At 49.8% G+C, this 21,892-nt stretch overlaps 9 protein-coding genes and 1 pseudogene across 10 annotated transcripts, besides 1 other annotated feature; 6 read left to right on the top strand and 4 right to left on the bottom strand.

Annotated features, from left to right (window-relative positions):
• Positions 1–21,892: part of a sequence feature (contig 1.65 1..278071(-1)) that runs on past both edges of the window.
• On the bottom strand, positions 583–3,068 carry ANIA_04014 (protein vps52). Its single transcript, XM_050611345.1, has 5 exons — positions 2,072–3,068; positions 1,731–2,025; positions 900–1,684; positions 817–852; positions 583–769 (listed from the first exon to the last, which is right to left on the bottom strand). Exons 1-5 carry the CDS (start codon positions 2,924–2,926, stop codon positions 728–730), a joined length of 2,013 nt encoding a protein of 670 aa, XP_050467381.1. The 5' UTR covers positions 2,927–3,068; the 3' UTR covers positions 583–727.
• On the top strand, positions 3,261–4,443 carry ANIA_04015 (Eukaryotic translation initiation factor eIF-5A). The gene is made up of 4 exons (XM_656527.2): positions 3,261–3,363; positions 3,600–3,869; positions 3,924–4,056; positions 4,114–4,443. Exons 1-4 carry the CDS (start codon positions 3,352–3,354, stop codon positions 4,176–4,178), a joined length of 480 nt encoding a protein of 159 aa, XP_661619.1. The 5' UTR covers positions 3,261–3,351; the 3' UTR covers positions 4,179–4,443.
• Positions 4,677–6,801, top strand: ANIA_10501 (TFIIB-type zinc finger domain-containing protein). Its single transcript, XM_050611344.1, has 7 exons — positions 4,677–4,855; positions 4,927–5,017; positions 5,063–5,172; positions 5,223–5,630; positions 5,678–5,816; positions 5,866–6,255; positions 6,303–6,801. The coding sequence occupies exons 1-7, from the start codon at positions 4,751–4,753 to the stop codon at positions 6,734–6,736; spliced, it is 1,677 nt and encodes a 558-aa protein (XP_050467380.1). The 5' UTR covers positions 4,677–4,750; the 3' UTR covers positions 6,737–6,801.
• On the top strand, positions 7,022–8,186 carry ANIA_04016 (annotated as a pseudogene). Its single transcript has 5 exons — positions 7,022–7,082; positions 7,166–7,172; positions 7,319–7,499; positions 7,709–7,819; positions 7,892–8,186. Coding segments are annotated over exons 1-5 (655 nt in total).
• On the bottom strand, positions 8,262–9,449 carry ANIA_04017 (Yip1 family protein). The gene is made up of 4 exons (XM_656529.2): positions 9,401–9,449; positions 9,288–9,342; positions 8,521–9,232; positions 8,262–8,459 (listed from the first exon to the last, which is right to left on the bottom strand). Exons 1-4 carry the CDS (start codon positions 9,443–9,445, stop codon positions 8,366–8,368), a joined length of 906 nt encoding a protein of 301 aa, XP_661621.1. The 5' UTR covers positions 9,446–9,449; the 3' UTR covers positions 8,262–8,365.
• ANIA_04018 (M28 family metallopeptidase) lies at positions 10,171–12,734 on the top strand (the record flags this gene model as incomplete). Its single annotated transcript, XM_656530.2, has 3 exons — positions 10,171–11,053; positions 11,095–12,473; positions 12,536–12,734. 3 exons carry the CDS (start codon positions 10,171–10,173, stop codon positions 12,590–12,592), a joined length of 2,319 nt encoding a protein of 772 aa, XP_661622.1. The 3' UTR covers positions 12,593–12,734.
• On the top strand, positions 13,367–15,325 carry ANIA_04019 (MFS transporter; the record flags this gene model as incomplete). Its single annotated transcript, XM_656531.2, has 6 exons — positions 13,367–13,516; positions 13,576–13,599; positions 13,660–13,688; positions 13,745–14,263; positions 14,307–14,673; positions 14,721–15,325. The coding sequence occupies exons 1-6, from the start codon at positions 13,468–13,470 to the stop codon at positions 15,323–15,325; spliced, it is 1,593 nt and encodes a 530-aa protein (XP_661623.2). The 5' UTR covers positions 13,367–13,467.
• On the top strand, positions 15,966–16,431 carry ANIA_04020 (TMEM14 family protein; the record flags this gene model as incomplete). The annotated part of the gene is made up of 2 exons (XM_656532.1): positions 15,966–15,968; positions 16,111–16,431. The coding sequence occupies 2 exons, from the start codon at positions 15,966–15,968 to the stop codon at positions 16,429–16,431; spliced, it is 324 nt and encodes a 107-aa protein (XP_661624.1).
• Positions 17,119–18,553, bottom strand: ANIA_04021 (putative C2H2 finger domain protein; the record flags this gene model as incomplete). The annotated part of the gene is made up of 3 exons (XM_656533.2): positions 18,338–18,553; positions 17,900–18,279; positions 17,119–17,844 (listed from the first exon to the last, which is right to left on the bottom strand). Exons 1-3 carry the CDS (start codon positions 18,498–18,500, stop codon positions 17,119–17,121), a joined length of 1,269 nt encoding a protein of 422 aa, XP_661625.1. The 5' UTR covers positions 18,501–18,553.
• On the bottom strand, positions 19,098–21,350 carry ANIA_04022 (protein fscA; the record flags this gene model as incomplete). The annotated part of the gene is made up of 1 exon (XM_656534.1): positions 19,098–21,350. One exon carries the CDS (start codon positions 21,348–21,350, stop codon positions 19,098–19,100), a length of 2,253 nt encoding a protein of 750 aa, XP_661626.1.

Here is a 21,892-nt window from a genome sequence, read left to right as displayed (position 1 = left end):
GAGATGATAGTTCAGTAGCTGCATGAAGTTCAAAAAAAAAAAAAAAAGCAAGTGGTGGGCGGATATGGGTGGCTGATAGAATGATAAAATACCTCTGAATTGCGGCTACTTGTCTCTGTCCCCGGCGCATCGTGGCGCTCAAGAAGAATGGTAGTTGTATTTGGTCGCGACGCTAACTGACGCGCAACTGCGAGACCGACGACACCGCCGCCAATCACCTACGCAGTAGTAACAGGTTAATCAGCTATGAAGAGCAATATGTGTAGGAGGAACGAGGCTTACTGCGTGAGTGACGTCTGCGGAGGAGGCACGGGTGGAGGAAAATTGGCGTCGGAAGGGGTTACTACGCCGCAAAAAAAGGCTCGCTCGAGAAGCCATTGGAAGTGGAGAGATTTTGAATAATGGCACTTAAGAAGATGGATGGCGTGATGATTTCTAATTTGTATTCTGTGTGAACCGACGAACATAGGAAGCGTGGTGGTGATGAGCTTAAAAGTTGGAGAAAGTGGAGTCGGGGTTCGTTCCGAGTGCTGTATACGTGGGTGACCAGCTACTGGTAGCAGCAGCTAAACAACAATAACAATGGGTATATGTATTATTTACAGCTCGGCTAGTCTATAGTCAAGCATCCAGTATTATACACGTAAGCCATCAGCCGCATTCTAGTAAGTCGCGTGTCTATATCCAGATATTTTGAGGTGCTATGAATAGCACCGGTGTGCATTCTCTAGCTACGTCGTCCCACGCTCTTAAGCATCTCCTCAAAATGCTTTTCCGGTTAGCGACTGTTTTGTGGTTCGAAAGCAATAGACTCACCTGCTTCTGCTCGGTTGCTAGTTTGCCTTTCGTGTCCTGCATCGAGTTAGTAGATCACGCTGAGTAAAAGACGAGCTACTTACGCTAATTATGGTCAGCACCAAAGAATAATTGTTGTAGAGAAACCGCTCTCTTCGCTTCGCATCCCCACCAATCCGACTGAGTTTCGCCAATAAACCGTCAAACTCCGACGTTAACCGAGACAAACTGTTGGCTACGGGCTCGTCATCGCCTGCTTCACTGCTCAGTACAAGTATGCCATGTAACAGCTGTCCAAAGCGCTGCGTGAGGAAATGCGGTGCAGATGACTGATTCAGATCGTCACCACCCGCAAGAGACAGGGCAGATACCGCACTGCGGCTTGTATTGGCGCCTATCCGTTTAAGAGACTCGCAATGGGCATCCATGATTACTTGAAACCGAGGCCACAGATGCATGTTGATTCCGTTGATGTACGAGTCTGCAACAGGGACTCTGCGCCGCTGGAGTTCGAAGGCAGCTTGTTGGTTTAGCCGTACGCACATCAGCACGCCCAGCGAGTCAGTAGTGTTCTCAATCAGTTGTTTGGTCAATCCCTGGCCAAGGGTAAAGACTGGAGTAAATATTTCCAGAGCCTTGCGAGAGATTTGCTGGAAAGACAAGGTCGAAAACATCTCAGTCATGAACGAATACTCAGCCGAAACATTATCCAGAAGCGCTAGGTTGAAGTTGCGAAATGGAATTTCAATCCCATGGAAGGAAGTATCCTCTTCCGCAAGATAGGACGAGATGGCCATCTGGTTGCCCGTTCGCAAAATGTCAATTCTCCTCCCAAGCGAGAAAGGATCGTGCGCAGCGGCATTGACCCGACCACCAGGGCCCAGATTGCCTACAGCATGTTAGTCAAGTCAAACCATGAGCCAGGATATACAAACCTGATTTCTGAGTGTGGGGATCACCACCTAGAACTTCGTTGCGGTCACTGGGATAAAGTTTGATCTTTGCGAGTGCTTGGTGGTAGCGGGTAAAGTGTGAAAGATAGTACCAGCGCATGGTATTGACGTAGGCTTGGGTGATTTCACTTGCTAAGGTGGAGTGGGCTCGTGACAGGTAACTGTAGAGGTCTTTATATTTGACCAAGCGCTGCTGCTGAATAATTTGAGCATTGATATTCGGCGATCGTAACGCGCGCACTTGCGAGACCAGATAGTCCCGGATCCTTTCCACAGCCTAGGTGCATGAGTATACGCGTCAACACTGAGTGGAGGAAACTGACCTTCTTCTTAACGTCCTCCAAAAGAGGCCGAACGTCGTCGATCGCTTTGGTGGAACTAGAGCTCGCAATCTTGGCTTCTATACTTGCTGTCCGCGTTTCAATTTCGTTCAGTGACTTCACCCAATTCTCGTCAATAGGTCCTTCCGCAATCATTCTGACGGCGGCTGGGGAGATGCTGATCTCCTCCACGGCGGGCCCAAGTAACTGCTCAACATTCCTCCGATTCTCCAGCATAGCGTTCAATTGAACAGACCGAGACTGTAAACTCTCAATCTCTGCCGAGACTGCCCCGAGTTCATTTCGAAAGTCACTCAAGTACAATTCCACAGATTTAGATACATCGTCGCATCCGGATATAGCGTTATGCAGATCCTGAAATTTGTCTCTTTCCTCTTCAAACTGCTGAAGCGTCTGGGCACTAACATCGCTTCTCACTGATCTATCCGACTCGGGCTTCTGCAAGAATCCCTCTAAGCTCAGGCCACAGAAGTCAATGTCTTCCACCAGCTGGTCTGGTTTTGCTAGACCTGGTTTGCGGATGGAACTCTCGGTGTTTGATTCCACATTCTGTTTCTTGATAATTCCATTTAATACCTCCAATGGGTCGGCGACATTCGGTGGGCGTGTTCCTGTAGCATTCTGTTTTAAAGTTGTCTCTTCGGGGACACGGGCTACTGTCGGCAAAGAGGTGGTCGAGGCGCTGGGAGAAACCAAGGCTGACAGAGACGACCCTGGTCTGCTAAGTCCAGGGCGACTGTTTTGACGGTTCGGCGAGAGATGGGAGGATGATCTCTGGGGAATTGGAGAAAGGCCGCGATCAGGTGTCGAGTGACCGGCGATGCGGTCGAGCCACATGTTGGAGCGCGAAGGATATTAGGAGGATATCATGTTAAAGAGGAATTGAGAATTGCAGCTCGTGAGTAGGCCGAGCGAGAAGTATTGGTCTGCGAGTAATGACTGAAAGCAATCAAGGATGCAATCCAGTATGGCAGCTATAGCTCCAATTGTCCCCAACTCTGAACCCAGATCATCTCAACCTGGAATAGGACAAGTCACGGGCCGAGAAATTGTCTAGACTCGGTCGGGTTAGGGCGGCACTAACCTGGTTCAGACTAGCGATATGACCCCGCCACAACAGAACGGCGATTTGTCGACTTCTTTTCGTTTCCCCTCCTCGAAAATTCTCTTCTTCTCCTCCTCCATCCAACAAGCAAAGTCCTATCTCCTCCTTCTTTTTTTTTTCTGTTCTACCAGTCTATCTTGCTTTAGCATCTATCACCATGGCTGACGAGGTACCGTTCCTTTATGAAAATTTCCTGATTTGCTAGGCTAGGTTGATTCCTGTCACGTTCCTCAACAATCAGTCACTGGTCTTGAGGAGCCGGAATACAGGCACCAGCATCCTTACCCCACTCGCATCTGATCACTTCCCACGCAACGAAACGTGCAAATATACCTCCCATTCGATCCGTTGAACGAAGCACTTTGCGGCCGTCGATGGGCACCAGCGCTAACTGTTCCGTTACAGGCTCACGAGGTTACCTTCGAGTCCGCCGATGCTGGCGCCTCGGCCACCTACCCCATGCAGTGTTCCGCTCTGCGCAAGAACGGTTTCGTTGTGATCAAGAACCGCCCCTGCAAGATCGTCGACATGTCTACCTCCAAGACTGGTAAGCACGGTCACGCCAAGGTTCACCTTGTCGCCATCGACATCTTCACCGGAAAGAAGTACGAAGATCTGTCCCCCTCTACCCACAACATGGATGTCCCCAACGTCTCCCGCAAGGAATACCAGCTCGTAAGTACCGAAAATCTGAATGGCGTGTGTGATCCAGTTCTAACTATACTTTAGCTTGACGTTACTGACGACGGCTTCCTTTCCCTGATGGACGACAGCGGTGACACCAAGGACGATGTCAAGGTTCCTGAGGGTGAGGTTGGTGAGCGTATCAACAAGATGTTCAAGGAGGAGGAGAAGGATTGCAGTAAGTAGCGCTTGGCTGTTTCTAAAACCCAGTTGATACTAACTGACTTGCTTGTAGACGTCGTCATCCTCACCTCCATGGGCGAGCAGATGTGCATGGAAGTCAAGGAGGCTCCCAAATAAACAATTAAACTGTTAATGCCGGGTCAGCCCTTTTTGTTTCAAAGGAGCGTCATGTGGTTACCTTTAAACTGGAGCATGATGCTACGTTTTGGGCAGAGTGTGGCATCGCCGATGTGTACTCCGTCGGTGCAGCCTTGGGTGTGCTTTGCGAGCAGACTTAATAGCATGCATTTGGCAGGTCAAGCATGCCTCTTAGCGGAACAGTCTTGAGTTCCGTACTCTTACGATTGTTTGACGAAATCAAAATCCTCTTCTTGAAGCCATGAAAGTGCCTTGTCTTATAATTGTAGCATGTAGTCACCGACGATGTCGTAGTCAATGTCATACCATAAACTTGGATTTTTTCCAAAAAATCAAAGACATGTAGAGAAGTCGTATCTCAAACAAGTGGTGCCAAAATAATTATGCATCCGGACTAGATTAGTAAAGAGTGCATTGTGGTTGGGTTCTCCATTGAGAGTTCCGAAGAGTGAGCAAATATGAATTCTTCCTCAACCTCTTCCCGCTACCAGATGACCATGTTCTTTCCTTTCAAACCTGAGTTGTCATGAGAATGAAGCAGATTTTCCTACATGGAATATATCACGCGAGAGCCTTGCGGCCAGGAGGGATGCCGTGAGACTCGGTTTTTCCTTGACAATGGCCTCTGGTTTTGTCGGCGGGGTCACCAGCAGGCGGTAGTTCTACTCCAACTCTGAATAACTACGGAATACCAAGCAAAACATGTCGCTTACCAAGCAGTCTTTAGGGCCGGCAAGTAGAGGAAGATCCTGATGATTTTGGAACTCAAGGCAATATCAGCCGGTTGAAGAAGCCTGTTGCCGAAAAGCTCCAAAAGAGTAGGTCCTAGGAATCCATTAAGTACGAAAGTCTAACAGGTTCAGAGTACCGTGGTCGTCAGGCATATCGCCTGTTTCTTCATATCTATCAATTAATTCTTTGGAAGCAATGCCACGCTTTGGTGAACAACCATGGCTTTCCGCCACAGCTCGAGGTATGCATAATGCCCGTCAGAAAAGAACATGGCTGATCTATGGATTCTAGGATCTCGTTCGCGATCTTTGGGCTCTTCGCTTGGAGACTTATGCAAAGAAAATTACCGATGACGGCGAGGGGGATGACTCTCAGCCGGAGTTTTTCAGTTCTCAACCAGCCAGTGGTCGTGAAGACACTGAGACAGAGACCTTCAGAGTGGGTAGCAAGCTCGTACAATGGCCTCGTTTAATCGATACTGTCGCTCTATGCTATTTGGCGGCGCTCTTGATGAGGCTCCCAGTCAGTGTCATGGACTTTCATCGGTATGTTTTAGATGCATATGTTGGAGCAGGGCTAATTACTTTTTATAGGATGGTCATGCGTAATGACATCCCTTATTACAGGGTGTTCCTCCATATTCCCCGTGATATGAAGGATAAGCTGCCCCAAGAGTACATTGCTCTTCTCGAGACCACGGTATGACGGTCGGTGCCTCTTGTGTACCCAACTAACCGTCTCTCTAGAGGCTATTGAAGCCGGAGGATCTCCATACTGCTATATTCGACCTTTCCTTTCGTTATCATGGCCAGTTCGGGGTGCAGTTCCCACCTTTGAATACTCCCGTCTTGACATACAGACTTATCAAGAGGCTTGCGCTACCAGGTATATTACATCACACTCACTTTTTGATTCTTTGCTCTAATATTCCCAGTCGACATATATCCCGTCACGAAGAGGCTACAAACACTGATAGGATTTCCATTCGAGTACCCAACCAAAAAAGTCGGCAGAAAATGGAAGTCGCTCGACAAGCCTGAACTTCAACTCATCACTCTCATAGTGATCGCAACCAAACTCTTGTTTCCATTCGATGAGGTTCAGCGGCATCCCACATCTGCACAGGAGCCTACCGTTCAGACGATCAATTGGGGAGCTTGGGCAGAGGTCCAGAAACTCCTTGATCGCCGTAATACATCCTCTGGGAAAATTGGCAAAGGCAAAGAAATCCTTGTCAAAGAGGACGATGTGCTGACCATGACACCGGATCAATTGGACGAGTACATGGACTGGTACGAGAGCTCTTGGTTAGACAACAGCAATGGTACGAAACATCTTCTCTTATATCAATACCTCTACTGATTGGTACAGCAACTAACCCCCTGGCCAATCTGTTTCCCATCGGGTCAGGCTCTAAGGAAACCCGGCAAAATGCGCCCGCTGCTGAAGATAGCGAAGAGGAAGCAGTTGAAGCAATGTTACAAAACGCTTCTCGATATCTCAGAACGAATCCTGTCGTTAGTGGAACTGATCTGGATATACCTCGGCCTGGCTCTCTATATGTTCGCTACCGGCATGAGTCTGATCTACCAGACGCAGCACGAGCATTCTACGAGACTGCAGCTAAGATTACAGGGATATCTCTTTCCACTCTCGTCCGTTGTGTCTCCCAAGCAGAGCTTGAGATTACCAAATGGTTGGAGAACCAAAGACGCATCAAGCATTTCGCCGAACGCTCGATGCAGGTAGTCGAGAATTCGGATGCTGGTGAGATGGAGGAGTTTAGCGAGCAGGAAATGCCCTAAAAACTTGCATATTTAATCTTTCTTTTGGCAGTGAAGTCCAAATATAATCTACACCAACAACAGAGTCATAATAATTGATCATCCATCCTCTTGTATTCCTTGAATCTGAGTAGGTTAAGCCTCGATCTGCGGTGTATAGTGCGGAAACAATGTAAAATGTGGGGAACAAATTAGGCCTGAGGCCGCAAGCACTAAACTAGTAGTTACGCTAGGGCCTAGGGTATGCCCATTCACGTGCACTCATCCACCGCTTGCTAAGCGAGACACTCCATTTTGACGGGCATTGCCTCATTCGAACCCTCCAAGCGCCCGATTGTCAGCCAGCAACAACGAAAAATCGCAGCCAGTACGTTTACCCCGTGATATTAAGCAGTGATGCTACTCTCTTGGAACTGCCAGCTAACATATCTTTTTTCCGCGCCTTTCTAGTGCAGATGTAGGTCTTCCGAACATGCCATTAACCCCGTTGCCATCCACAACTCTCGTCTATCGTCAACCGAATTTACGCAATAAAAGAATGCCGGAAAATCGAGGGTGAAAGAAGAGGGCTATGAATATGTGCTGACTGTTCTTCTCGAATAGTTTCGTCAAGACCCTCACGGGTAAGACCATTACCCTTGACGTCGAGTCCAGCGACACCATCGACAACGTCAAGACCAAGATCCAGGACAAGGAGGGTATCCCCCCGGATCAGCAGCGTCTCATCTTCGCTGGAAAGCAGCTTGAGGATGGCCGTACCCTGAGCGATTACAACATCCAGAAGGTATGAGGCCTGGTCTACCGATTGAGTTTTGCGCGTGGTATAGATTTGCGGTTGCGGAGGCGGAAGGACGGTTATCTTGTGTCATAGTTTTGACGCCAGTTAGCCGCTCCTAGTTAGAAGGAGAAGGGGTGTGTCGCAAGGAGAATTTGCGGAAGAATTTTGATTGGGATGATGACGGTTGGCTGACTATGCCTCTCTCAATTTTATAGGAGTCCACTCTCCACCTCGTCCTCCGTCTTCGTGGTGGTATCATCGAGCCGTCGCTCAAGGCCCTCGCTTCCAAGTACAACTGCGAGAAGAACATCTGCCGCAAGTGCTACGTACGTCTACCGGATTACCACTCGACTCAGTTCCATCTTCGACGAAGGATTTGAGAACTAATACTAGAATAGGCTCGTCTCCCTCCCCGTGCTACCAACTGCCGTAAGAGGAAGTGCGGTCACTCCAACCAGTTGCGCCCCAAGAAGAAGCTCAAATAAACGACTCGTTCATGCTTACGTTTTTTTCTGCGTTGCTGGTGCGGAAGGGTGTGATTGTGATGAGCCGGATTGTAACGCTAAAAAGGTTCATTTTTTTACAAGCGGCGTTGAAATGCTGAAGAAACATCAGAAGAGCTGGAGTCGATACATTTTACATGGCTACTCTCGGAACCAGTTGCAGTCAATGAAACAATTGTAAAATCCAGTGACCCCTCAAATCGCTATACTTGTCTTGTAGATAAATGTAACAGATTACAGTACAGGTGAGGTGTACATGGTGAAAAGACTTGAAACTGCACAAATTGGATACACGTGCTGAAATGCTGCCGGAGCAATTCAGGGTTCGGATATCTTGAAGCCACCAAACAATCTGGACAGATCTTGCATTCAGAACATGCGCTTGTCGTGGTCATCATGGTCGTCCTTATCATCATCGCGACCCTTCTCACTATCACCCTTCTTGGAAACAGGGCTTCCATGGCTTCATTCACGTCAGTCACACGAGCTCAGAAACACTAGTTGTGGGGAAGGGGAAAACTCACGCGAAGAACAAGATCTTAATCGCAATCGCAAACCCAGCATGCAACACAATGACCAATATCAACAGCGCCCGACTAGCCTTCGCATCCGTCGCACTAAGCACAGGATACAGATTTCTAAGTAGGAAAAAGACCGTCCATGCAAAGCCAACCCCCACAAGCGCCCAGTTCAACGCTGTCAACGGACTCCAACTAACAAGCGCGACCGCAATCCAAACCAAATTCGAGTACCCGTAGAGCGCCCAGCACTCCACCAGATCAGCTGTTGAGCTGCCGAACCACTTCAGGGCACCCCAGAGTGCAATGGGCAAGGCAAATGTGTATCCGTAGACAAGGCCTGCCGCCCCAGAGAGCAGCGTGAAGTCGTACTTGAAGTGCTCCTTGTCGTTGTTCGAGAGCCATTGTGAAATTGTGCCTGTAAGAAAGAGGATCACGATAACCGTTGTTGCGATCCAGAAAGGGCCGTAGAGGTCTGCATTGCCTTCGAGGACGTCGAGAAAGTTGCTACGCGGGTAGACAGAGGCCACGCAGCGGCGGAGGACCTCATTGGTGTCCACGTCGAAATATTGCTCGTAGTAGTGGATTGACCACCATGCGTGCTTGGTTGGTGTGCCTCCTGGAGACCTGTTGCGGCGGGAGGATGACCCTCCGCCGCTGCCTAGAAAGGCGGCATTGTCGGGATGGGATTTGGCGTTGCGTTGGTCGTTTTCGAAGTCTAATAGGGTTTTGTTAGTTTACTTGGTAGTGATGGTATGAGGAGCTGAGCTCACTGGATGGGTGGAACTCGAGGTCCTCCTGAAGGTCGGTGTGTCCGAGGTCGTCGCCCTAAATTTGTTTTTAGCTTCAGTTCGGCTAAATAAAAAAAATTCAGAGCTGATCATACTTCGGCGTCCACGTCCACTACCACGTCGTATCCCTGGTTTGACATTGTGAGCAGATTGTGTCTGGTGCAAGAAGCCAGCTGTTCGAATATGGAGAGGTAATGCGGGAAGAGCCTACGTACACGGCACTAGCCACATATTGCACCAGCCACACATTTAATGCCGCGCGTCATTGAGCGGTTTTATGCTACATCAAGTATGTCAATGAATGGCGTTAGATTCGTTCATAACTCTACTGGCAGCGGCCCTTAAGCTAAGAACAAGCATTTTTCATGATCGAAGAATGTCAGTATCTCCGTAGTGAAGGGTTAATACGCAAGTACTTATTCTGCTGCCAAATCCGCTATAATACTCAATAACCCTCTTTGTCTGTGAGCTGCTTCAAGAGTTTGTTCTATAGCATTTTGTGCTCGTCCTACTCCAGGATCTGCCCCAGGTTATCCATTGTTCTGGTAAACCCCGCCTTCAGAAGCAACGAGCGCTGTCGTCGGTCTTGTACCCGGTGCACGTTCACTGCTTTCTGAAAATCATCGTTATATATACTCCAATTCTCGGGTTAATCGCCGAAGCCGGCAGTAAGCGAGAGGTCGTTTCGTTATCAGGTTCGGTCAGACAGGCCGTGATTGACGTGACCGTCGGAAGCACCCGCCAGCCTGCCCGCTGTATTAATTGCTCGTAACTTCTTACCATTACTCTACACTCAAAACACTACGTTGACGAGACTTTAGCTGGCCCGGATGATAATACTCAAGTTATTGTTATCCGCGCCGCGATGAAAGAGAAGGCTATTATGTCTCCCTCCGAGACAACTCCACTTCTTGTGCCGGTCCAGGTCGCTCCCCAGCGCCACCGATATCCTCATGACAAGCTACGCCGAGCCTGCAGTTATTCCCTAAGTCTAATCCTCGCAGTAGCCCTTGTCTTATTCCTATTCCCTCAGGCTCTTTTCCCCCGTGAGGGCGGTTCGCTCTGGTCGTATCTTCCTGGCGCACAGCCTTACCCCAATACCTGGCCGAGCGGCAACGGCCTTGATCAGGAGGAGCTCCAGACCCTCCTCCTGGGTACCCCGTCTGCGGCCCGTGCCCGCGAATGGAGCAAGTATTATACTTCAGGACCCCATCTTACAGGTAAAAACCTCAGCCAGGCGCTGTGGACAAAGGAGCGTTGGGAAGAATTCGGCATCGCTGATACCAAGATCGCTACTTATGACGTTTATCTCAACTACCCTCTCGACCATCGGCTGGCTTTATACCAAGGCGGTAACATCAGCTATGAAGCTTCGCTGGAAGAGGATGTCCTAGAGGAAGATAGTACCAGCGGTTTACCCGATCGCGTACCGACCTTCCACGGATATTCAGCAAGTGGAAACGTCACGGCTTCGTTCGTCTTTGTCAACTTTGGCACCTATGCCGACTTTGAGGACCTGGTCAATGCGAATGTTAGTCTCTCTGGCAAGATTGCGATTGCCAAGTATGGTCGCGTCTTCCGTGGTCTGAAAGTAAAGAGAGCGCAGGAGCTTGGCATGGTTGGCGTGGTTCTGTATGATGATCCACAAACAGATGGAGAGTACACGGAAGAGAATGGTTACAAACCATATCCCGAAGGCCCGGCGAGGAACCCCAGTGCTGTTCAGCGGGGTAGTACCCAATTCTTGAGTGAGTTGCACCTTTTAGTTCCTGACTGCAGTGAATAACAGGTATAGGCTTTGCTCCCGGTGACCCTACTACTCCCGGCTATCCATCCAAGCCTGGTTGTGAGAGGCAGGATCCTCATCACTTTATTCCATCTATCCCGTCAATTCCCGTTTCCAATAGGGACGTTCTTCCTCTTCTCAAGGCCCTTAACGGCCATGGTCCAAAGGCATCCGACTTCAATGAGGCGTGGCAAGGCGGTGGTCTTGCATATAAGGGCGTGGAGTATAACATCGGACCTTCGCCGGATGATCTTGTCATCAACCTGTATAATGAGCAGGAATACGTGACTACTCCTCTATGGAACGTCATCGGTGTTATTCCAGGCTCGCTTCCTGATACCATCATTCTGGGCAACCATCGCGATGCCTGGATTGCCGGCGGTGCGGGAGATCCAAACAGTGGCTCGGCTGTGCTGAACGAGGTCGTTCGTAGCTTTGGTGAAGCTCGGCGCGCTGGCTGGAAGCCGCTCCGTACTATTGTCTTTGCCAGCTGGGATGGTGAAGAGTATGGGCTACTAGGTTCCACAGAGTGGGTAGAAGATCATCTCCCCTGGCTTTCCAAATCCAATGTTGCGTACCTGAACGTTGATGTCGCCGCGTCTGGAACCCGGCTTGCCCCCAACGCAAGCCCGCTTTTGAATAAGCTCATTTACGAAATCACTGGCCTTGTTCAGTCACCCAACCAGACCGTTCCGGGACAGACTGTCCGTGATGTCTGGGATGGTTACATTGGAACAATGGGTAGTGGCAGTGATTTCACTGCGTTCCAGGACTTCGCTGGCATTCCTAGTTACGATCTCGGATTTAGCCCCAGCAGCCAAGACCCTGTCTACCATTACCACTCCAATTACGACAGTTTTGACTGGATGCAGCGATTCGGCGACCCTGATTGGCTTTATCATGAAGCATGCGCCAAGATCTGGGCTCTGGCCGCCGCGAAGCTAGCCGAAACTCCCGTTTTATTCTTTAATGCCACTGACTACAGCCTTGGGTTGGAGGAGTATGTGGATCGGATCAGACCTGCTGCGGACAATCTTCCGAACGGCCTGACTTTTGACTTCGGTCCTCTCTACGAAGCGATTAGCAGGTTGCAGAAGACGGCAATTGAGTTCGATGCCTATGCAGCGGACCTGACGTCCCAGCTCACGGAGGAGCTTCCATGGTATCTCTGGTGGAAAAAAGTCCGGTTGTTCTTCCTGATCCATGAGGTCAACACTAAGTACAAAAATATCGAACGCCAATTCCTGTACCAGCAGGGATTAGACGGACGTAGCTGGTTCAAGCACGTGGTATTTGCCCCTGGTCTCTGGACTGGTTACGCCGGTGCGACATACCCCGGTATTGTGGAGAGCCTGGAAGCTGGAGACGTAGCTAACGCCGCGGTAAGTGGCTAATTCAGTTGTCTCCGTTCCATATGAGTATGCTAACGTTAACATCAACCTAGAAATGGCAGTATATCGTCATTGAGCGCGTCAAGGCTGCAACAGAACTGCTCCAGTAGGAGGCGCTCTGAGTGTGCGTGCATGAAGGCCTGCTTAGCCAAGCAGGGATCGAGACCCATCCCATGCAGATACGATGAATCACACAGTCGGCAGTTGTCGAATCCCGCGAATGTACAAACTTAGGCGCCCCATCTGAAATTTATTGAGCCATCTCCATTGAGACCACTTGTCTAAGGTTCGATGTATGCAGACTTATTAGCCAGTTGATATATATATATAGAGAGAGAGAGCACGTCGTCTTCAGAACCGGCGCGATCGGTTTCTGGGGTACAACATCGATACGGGCGCTCGGATCTCTGTAAAGAAAAAATGCTGTGAAACCTCAGAAATGGTATGGGTTGATTAGCCGGGTTGCGAATGCAGTCACCTTCTACATCATATATTGGCTTTCTTTCGCAGATATTAAGACTTCGCCGGCTTCAGAGGTACGGTTGCTGGGGCATTGTATATAAACAACCTCCATCGGCTCGACTCCGCTGCTCCGCTTAAAGAGTTAGACAATCTCAATTAGCAGCTGGCAACGGACAGATTAGGACCCAAGCTGTAGAAAGAAGCGGTATGATAAGAGGAGGCACTCACCATGAATCAATCTCATCCAAAAGTGAAGGATCGCAAAAAGAGGGGAAGATCACTTGACGCAGCCTGGCTCTCTGTGCGGAAAAGCGGCAGAGCAGCAATCACGACAGCTTCTCCAAGTCTTGAGTCCTTAGCTCTAGACTTTCTTCTTCTCTTCACACTATCTTCTTTTTGCCTTCCCATTTTTATCTTTTATTTTTGTTCGTTTCTGTTTTCCTTTCAAAAAGCCTCGTTGTCCGAAGATCTTTAGCTGTCTCCACAGCATCTACTCGCTTCTCAGTTCCTGCCTGCTCTTTGAATGCATGCAAGCACTCCCAAGCTGCCAGTTCGGCAGCTTCTCATTCTCTGTAAGAGGCTGACCGTGCCCCCAACAAGTTAGATCTTCTGCTAAAGGCTGTGCGCGCAGCAATATGTCGCTTTGCAGAACCTAGTACGTGATCGAGCCTTGCCCTCAGTTTCAAGACACGGCTAAACTGGTCTTATCGGACAGTCGCCGTGACTTCGTACCTACCGTACCTTGTAGGCTTCTCTGTTCATTTTTCCTTCGGCCCTAGTCACTGCGCTAACGGGAACAGCCTGAAATGATTGAAAGCGTCGGCGTCCCGCAATCTGAAGTCGCAAAATGGGCGGGTCTTACCTCGGCCATCTCGTCCTTTTCCCAGGCCGCTATGGCCGTTTACTGGGGTACGGCTTCAGACCGTTTCGGGCGCAAGCCCATCATCCTGCTCGGACTCACTGCCACCATGGTCCTGTCTCTAGCTTTCGGTCTGTCGAAATCGCTGCCTATGCTCATCACGTGCCGCGGTATGATCGGCTTCATGAATGGGAATGTTGGCATTATACGCACTATGGTGGCAGAGATGGTACAGGATAAGGAGCTGCAGCCTAGAGCGTTCAGTATAATGCCCATGGTTTGGACTATTGGGAGTATTTTTGGTCCATCGTTTGGAGGGTCTCTTGCAAGGCCGACGGAGAAGTATCCTGAGATTTTTGGCCACTCTTGGTTTTTTAAGGAGTATCCGTTTGTTCTGCCCAATATGGTTGCTGGGTTTTTCTTTATTATTGGTATCTCGACCGGGTTCTTGTTTCTACATGTATGTTATCCCTTCTATGTTAGAGCGCCGCTAACATGGTTAGGAAACTCTACACACAAAACAAGGTTATCGTGATTCCGGTCTGGTCCTTGGCCAGATGCTCACTGGCCTTTGCACCGGTAATTGCCGGAAGGTCACAAAAAGGTTGGAGGATGATGAGACGACCCCTTTGCTTGGGGAGCGCTTGCCTGCATCCAAACACCAGATCAAGGCCGAAGTGAAAAAGCACAGCTGGAGAGAGGTGCTTAATCCGCAGTCCGTTTTAATTCTCTTAGCATACACCCTAATGTCAGTGCACACGATGGCGTTTGAGTCTGTTCTTCCAGTATTCCTGCACACACCTGTGCAGCACCTCCAGGACAATCCAGACGTCCAGCTGCCTTTCAAGTTCGTGGGTGGATTTGGCATGGGTGAGTACCTAGCCATTCGCCCTCTACCCTACCATAAATTAACTCAGTACCTTCAGACTCCCAGAGAATCGGCTTTTTCTACACCATAACGGGCTGCATCGGCATAGTAATGCAATTCTACGTCTTCCCCTTCTGCGCAAAACGCTTCGGTGTCCTAAACTGCGTCAAAGCCTCAGCCGCCGTTTTCCCCATTATCTACCTCCTGACGCCTTACATAGCGCTCGTCCCGGAATCTCTCCGCAGCATCTCAATATGCCTTTTAATTTTGTCCAAACTTACAGCATCGATTTTTAACTTCCCGGGTATTACGATCTTGCTCACGAATTCCGCAGGTAGTCTCAGTATTCTTGGAACGCTTAATGGTGTCGCGACGAGTATGAGCGCCGTTGGACGCGCCGCTGGGCCTGCCATGCTGGGCCCTATATTCTCCCTGGGGCTCAGGGCTGGCTTCATAATTTTGCCTTGGTGGTTCCTTTGTGCCATTTCTGCGCTTGCTGCAACTCCGATACTCTGGATTGTTGAAAGGGATGAGTTCCAAGATCAGGATATGGGGCAAAGCGAGAGTTCTGATGAGTCGGAGACGGAGGCTGAACGGGGCACCGTCCATCCGGCGAAGAGCCAGACCAGGACTGAGAGCAATCACGGTACCTAAACCTCACGACCTTCCTGTCGGTTAACTAGGTCCAGGTATCTACCTACTGCGCGCAAGGCTTCCCAGTAAAAGACGAAACGAGACGAGACCAATACAATGACACCAATGACACCACTGCGACGATCACACAACATCGTAGCTGACCAAAAGTAAAACGAACCAAAAATCACTGACCTTGATTGATTGAGCGGTTATATATATTCATCATTTATATTTTGATTGCCTTTATAGACTGTTCAGATGATTTCGCAATAGACAATCAATGACAGCGACGTTTATGTACTCGTTAAAAACTCCACCAAATCAAGTCTAGCTTATCGAAATATCAAGATGCGCTTTCCCGAACTCTTGACGCCACGGTCCGCCAAACAGTTATGCATGAGACGGATGTTCGAATCAAGCATTACTGATTGAAGCTGAGCCCGGGCCGCGGCTCCCTCCGTGCTCTCCCTTCCCCACTCTCCAGCTCGACTCCACATCAGACCATATTATTGTGACAATCGCAGTCGCAAAGCTGCTCGAGCTAACAACTACTGATATCTACTCTCTGTGACTACTGCTTCTCGTCAATCCACTCCTTACTGCAGTTACGGCATATTAATTGGCATACTATATACCAAAGAACGACATTCAATCCATCATGGTACATCCTCATTCTACTCTATTCTAACCTATTCTACGTCCCTTTTCACCCTCACGCCTCAAGTACAAGCTCTTGCCAGCCACTACCACCTCCTTTCACAAACTCCAACTGATTGACTCCTAACTAAACCTCTCTTTCATAGTCTCAGGCCACCCCAACAACCTCCGCCCTAACTCTCTCCCTTCTCACCAGTCTCGGCGGAATAATCGGCTATTCGCGCACCGGCTCAGTCCCCTCCATAATCGCCGGTTTATCCGTCGGGACTCTCTATCTGTTTTCCTTCCTCCGATTGCGCAGCGGCCAAACATACGGCGAGGAGATCGGCCTTCTCGCATCTGTTGTGCTGGGCGGTGCATCGATTCCGAGGGCGATTCGGCTGAGGAAACTTGTACCGGTTGTTCTGAGTTTTCTAGCGATCTATGGTATTGTGGTTTTTGGGGGAGCGGTTAGGAGAAAGGTTTAAGTTTAATAATCTTTGGAGTCGAAATGGGAGAGTGAAATGCGTTTACCGAAATATAATTGAGATGCGGGAATGGAAGAGACAAGAGAGAAAATGAAGTGGAATTAGTGGATTGCATTCGTCATCTTCATGATCATATGGTGTCTATGTCTTGCCTACCTTGGCGAAACTTACAGAAGGGACGAAATATCTAACCCCCGCCCAAACGTAACGAAAGCGAACGAGGATTAAGATGCCGGCTCAGACAGTAGAGTAGGTAAGATTAGGGATCATCCTTGAGAAAAAAGATGAGATACCAGCTGCTGAGGTGCAAGCTATTGCACCACAACCGCATCGCCATATCCGAAGCATCTGTCCTCGGTCAGGGTGACGCAGCGCACTCACCGAGACTACACCAGATCGACCCATTTCTTTTTCATCGAGCCGCCTTTGCAGTTTTGCCCGTTGTCGACTCCAGAGAGTAAAGCCGGAGTTCAGTGTAAGAGACACCGCGCCGGCAAAACTACTGACAAAGCATCAGGGCAGGAAATTGCACAAGATATGACCAGAAGCAAAGCAAAAAGAAAAGAGCACTCATAGCGTATCTAGAAATTCAACATGCACGACTTAGCTGGAGTATATTGTCCCTGGTATAACCTGCAAGCTGCCTCGACCTTTGTTATCGGAGGCTAGTGAATGCGAAGTATTTGATCATGGCGTCGGCATGACCGTGGCCTCTGACATGGGAACTTGCCCGACGACTACTGACGCAGGAAGCTCTTGAAGCGTCGTCTCCGTCCGATGATCAGGATTGAATGCGTACCTTGGCAATCTTGCCATCTTCTCCTCCGGGCTGGTCTCGTTATCTGAATACACCAACCGTGACTGCTTCGACTTATCTTTCTTACTCGGTTTTTCCTCTGCGCTCTCCGCAGGTTTGGCGGTCGCTGCCGCCGCCTGATCAGCTTGTTTGGCAGCTCCAGAGATAAGATCGTCAATCGAAGACGAAATCGCCGTAGCTTCGGGCTTCTCGCCATTGGCAGGGCCGGGCACAGCCGTCCCCGGAAGAGGGTGGCCCATATGCATCTGTTGTAACTGATATGCGTTGACTTGAGGAGCACCGACAGCGGGTCGTTGCGGGAGACTCGGCGCCGTGGGTAGGCTTCCCGATCGAGGCGCAAATGTGGTTTGCGGGCTGTTGACCGCCGGAGGCGGCTGTTGTTGCAACTGCGGCGGTGTGTTTCCAAAAACTGGAACTGGTTGGGGCGAGTAACCAGCAGGAGTAGAGTATTGCGTAGGAGTAGGGAACTGCGGTTGCCCGGGGGAATAATTTGGGTAAACAGGACTTGCCGTTGCCTGGTAAGGGGAACCAGCCCCGCCATACGGTTGAGGGTAAGAAAACGTTTGCGTAGGAGCAACAGTCGTTGGTTGTTGTGCCTAGCAGCGCAATATATTAGCAAATGTGTCTATGTTTGCAGAAAGCGTCACTTACGAATCCGGGCACATTGGGAGTCTGGCCTGCACCGACAGGAGTTGCTTCGCCACTGCTTCCTCCAGCTCGGGCCTCCGCTTTCTTCGCCTTGTGCTCTGCGAGTCGCTTCTTCAAATCTGATATGTTCTCAACCTTTGGTTTCTTTGCAGGTTGGCCGCTGGAGCTCGATGCTCCGGACGGCGGGTTTCCCGTTATTGCCTGTCGCTCTGCCTCTGATTGCTGGAATTGAGCAATAACGCGCTGGTTATGCGATTGAATGGCATCCTCTGGAACACCCTCCATTCCGAATATCTCGACATCCAGACTCGACCGGTTAGATAGTGCATTGTCGACGGCGGTAAGTTGCTCCTTGTGTACTTGACTCATGTGAACAGACAGCCCTAGAATCGGAGTTAGCTACAGTTGCAATGCGCCACAACTTGAAATTATGGTACAGACCTCCTGCTGTATTGAGTCTTCTGCCACATCTCTCACATTTAAAGTGTTTCGCCTTCTGATGTGAGATGAGAATCTTGAGGTCATCGAAATCGCGCTCGCAGTAATAACACCAAGGGCGAGCGAGAACCTCTTCCAAAGTGGGGCTGCGTCTTTTCTTTCCCATCGCGACAAGGATACGAAATAGAATAAGGTGCAATCTGATAAGTGTCGTTGAGGTGAGTAAGAGAGTGTTGGTGGAGATCTTTGGTCATGGTGAAGTTGGTAGCACCAGAAGAACTCCTCATCACGTGCAGCAGCTTACTTCCTCTGCACGTGATTCAGTCAATGGCTTCTGTGGTAAAAAGCAAAGCAGAGAACATTTTGAATTGGCATACAATTCCGAGTTAATAGGATGACCAAAAGCTCTGTCTTCTTCGAGTTTAACAATAACCACTTCCACCCAAAACATGACATGACGGCTCTCTTAACCAACTTATGAATAATACAATATAGAAAATGACAAAGTACAGTATTAATAAGACAGTAAGATGTGAACAGCAACCCCAAACGCCTAACGCTGGTATAAACGCTCAGGAGAAAAACCCAAAAAGTGTGTAGCCGGATATTTATAGACAAAACAAGTGCTAAATGTACAGCCACCCTTCCAAGTCCGCCTCCATAGTGGAATACATAAAATAAAACAAGGGAACATAGGCAAAAAAAAAATAAATAAATAAATAAATAAAAAAGGGGAGGGGGCGGGAAGGTCCGAGCAGTATGATCAAGGTCGCGGGTGACCAGGAGGAGGCAGCGGGGGTGGTCCATAAGGACTATTGAAATAATCGGGGTATGGCGTGCGATAGGGCTGCGGTGGCGGTTGATGGAGAGGACCAGGTCCACGAGCAAGAGGAAACGGCGGCATAGGTCGGGGATCTAGATGCGGAGGCGGATATGGTGCCAAACCACGTGGTGCAGCAAGCGGCGGTAGCTGCGATGGCAGCTGCGATGTATGCGTATGAGTATGAGAGTGAGGGTGGGGGTGAGGAGGAGGATGAGAGTGAGGGTGAGGAAGAGGTCCTGGGGCCAACTGGGGCGGGGGAGCCAACTGCATTGGCTGCGGCGGTGCAGGGGCAAGGCCGGCGTCGACTCGTGGAGGGTTGGGGAGAGCAGGGCTGGCTGATTTCTTCTTCTGCTTGATCCCGAGCTTCGCGCCCTCTGATGCTTTCCTCGCGGCGTCTGCAGCTCTATCGGCTTCAATTTGAGCCTTGGATCGTTTCGGGTTACGGACCCGTCCTTCTCGGTTGAAGCGAGCCCAGTGGTTAAGCATAGCTTCTGTGCGTTTTGGATTCTTCGAGTTTGCTATTTTCTGTCGTCGCGCTTCCTCAGCTGCATCAAGCACACCTTGCGCACCTCCTGCTGGTGGCTTCGCATCAGGTGCAGTCGCCGGGCCTCCGTTCGGCGCCGGTTCAATTGGCACCAACTGTGAGACCCCTGTTCGTGCTTGTGTTAAGCCCTCTGATACAGGTGTTGAGCCAGCCGGGTTTCCGGCTGCAGGGGCTGGCGCCAGCGGGGCCTCTGAAGCAGCACGCGAACCTCCACGAGCTGCACCCCTTCCGCGAGGTCGACCACCCCGACCTCGTGGGGTGGAGCTCCGTCCATTCTCGGCATTTGGTTCGTCACCTTGGCGACGGTTGCGGGAACGGCGTTTTGCGGAATCTTGGTCGGGCTCAGCGGGCGTAGCAGTTTCGGCAACTGCAGCTTCATCAGACTCGTTGGCTCGACTAGCCGCTTCAAGTTCAGCAGCCTTGCGTTTCCGAGTAGCCTTTGCAATTCCATCTTCGCGTGGGGGGTTTTGGAACTTGGGAACATGGTCAACTCCGAATTTAGAGATGATTCGCCAACCATCAGGATTGGGGTTGTTCGGGCCAGCTTTCTGAAGCATCTTCCGGTACTGGGCAGGGGTTGGTTTAAAGCCACCCTGTAAAAAGGGGTTCTGATGGCCGACTTTGTCTTCTTTCGGGTCGTACTTGTAGCCGTAAAGCATTGCTTCCTTCTTGTCCTCAAATACTTGAGGCCGCTCAAGTTTTCGAGGATCGCTCGTGACCTTAAGATTGTGCCTAGTAGCCAGCTTCTGTAGCTTGTCGATCGCCAAAAATTCATCCTGCCACACTTTCAAGGCATAAGCGACATTCTCAGTGATAGCATAAAGCTCATCACTGGTGCGCAATTCGGGATCGCGTAGTTGAGACAAGAAATCCTCAAGTGGTGCCATCTCAAGGAACTCGCCGCGTCCAACCTTTGTCGCCTTGTAGGGATCCGGTCGCTGGAGAAATTCTGGAGCATTGCGTTTCTTGGCACTCTTTGCTTCATGGAATACAGTCGCCCAGGTCTCGTTCATTTCACTTGTGTTCTCTTCATAGTCTTTGGTGAACTCACGAACATCATGTATATTCCATAAATTGTGAAGGCGCTTCTCGATAGATGCAGAATACTCATCGCGAGAGAACTCGTGGAGTTGGTTGGAGAGAGCAACGTCAGACTCGCCCTCGGGCACCTCGCCATCACCATTAACTCCGGCACGGTCTGAATCAAGCGTAGCACGCTTTTTTCCAATGTAGGTCTCGGTTGCTTCCGCTAGTTCCTCTTCGGCAACTTCGACATTGCCATCATTGTAGTCCGCTGAACGGGGTGAGCCATTGGCTTGGTCAACAACCAGGTCTCCATTTTCGACCTGCTCGTCATCCTCGTCGCCATCGTATGTTTGGCTCTCATAATCTATACCATTTTCATGATTCTTATATGGAGCCATATCTTTGGCGGTAAGGTGTTTATAGTCCATATGCCGTTTAATGGCGGCATCAAGAGACATGTCAGCGGATGACTCAATATGTTCTCCACACTTTGCACATATTGAAGCATCTGGTGCTGGGGATGGTGTTGTTTTGGTGGAGTCAGACTTCGTGTGTAGAGGTTCGGAGAATTTTCGGCGCAGCGGAGAGTCCTGGCTGGCCATCTCTGAAGTATGACTCTCCATATCGGCTTCGCTCTGAGAGACGGGTCTCATGGTTGGGCCAAGGTAAAGTGCATAAATAACAATAGAGAAAGAAGCTACAAACGAGGTCTAAATTAGAGAACAGCCTCTAAGGAAAACCCGAGAATCAGGGAACCTGAACGTAGAATTAGTCAATCAAACTCGGGTTGAAAAGTTCGCTTGTGCTTGCCAAGACAAAGTAAGAGAGTGCGAGAGGGAAATGATCTGACGGGAGAAGCAAGGACTAGAATAAATCTCATCAAAGAGGGGCGGAAAGGACAAGACAGAAACTATAGTTATTAGACTGATACATGGCGTCGCAACATCAAGTAGTCAAGTAAACCAAGCTTTGACAATGAGACGGAGAATTCCAGATACGTGGTGCGAGCGAAACAAACGAGATGTAACACCTACCGAGCAAGACGGAACAACAGACCGAACAGTCTGAGATAAGAGGGAAAACAGGCTCGACTACCCCAGATAAAATGATTTAGACGATGGTCAAGGGCGAGCGACAGGGTAGTCGAACAAGAGAGGGAGGTCGC

This window comes from Aspergillus nidulans, chromosome II (genome assembly GCF_000011425.1).
Source record: "Aspergillus nidulans FGSC A4 chromosome II".
Classification (NCBI taxonomy): Eukaryota; Fungi; Ascomycota; class Eurotiomycetes; order Eurotiales; family Aspergillaceae; genus Aspergillus; species Aspergillus nidulans.
This window is presented reverse-complemented; position numbering and strand designations above follow the sequence as displayed.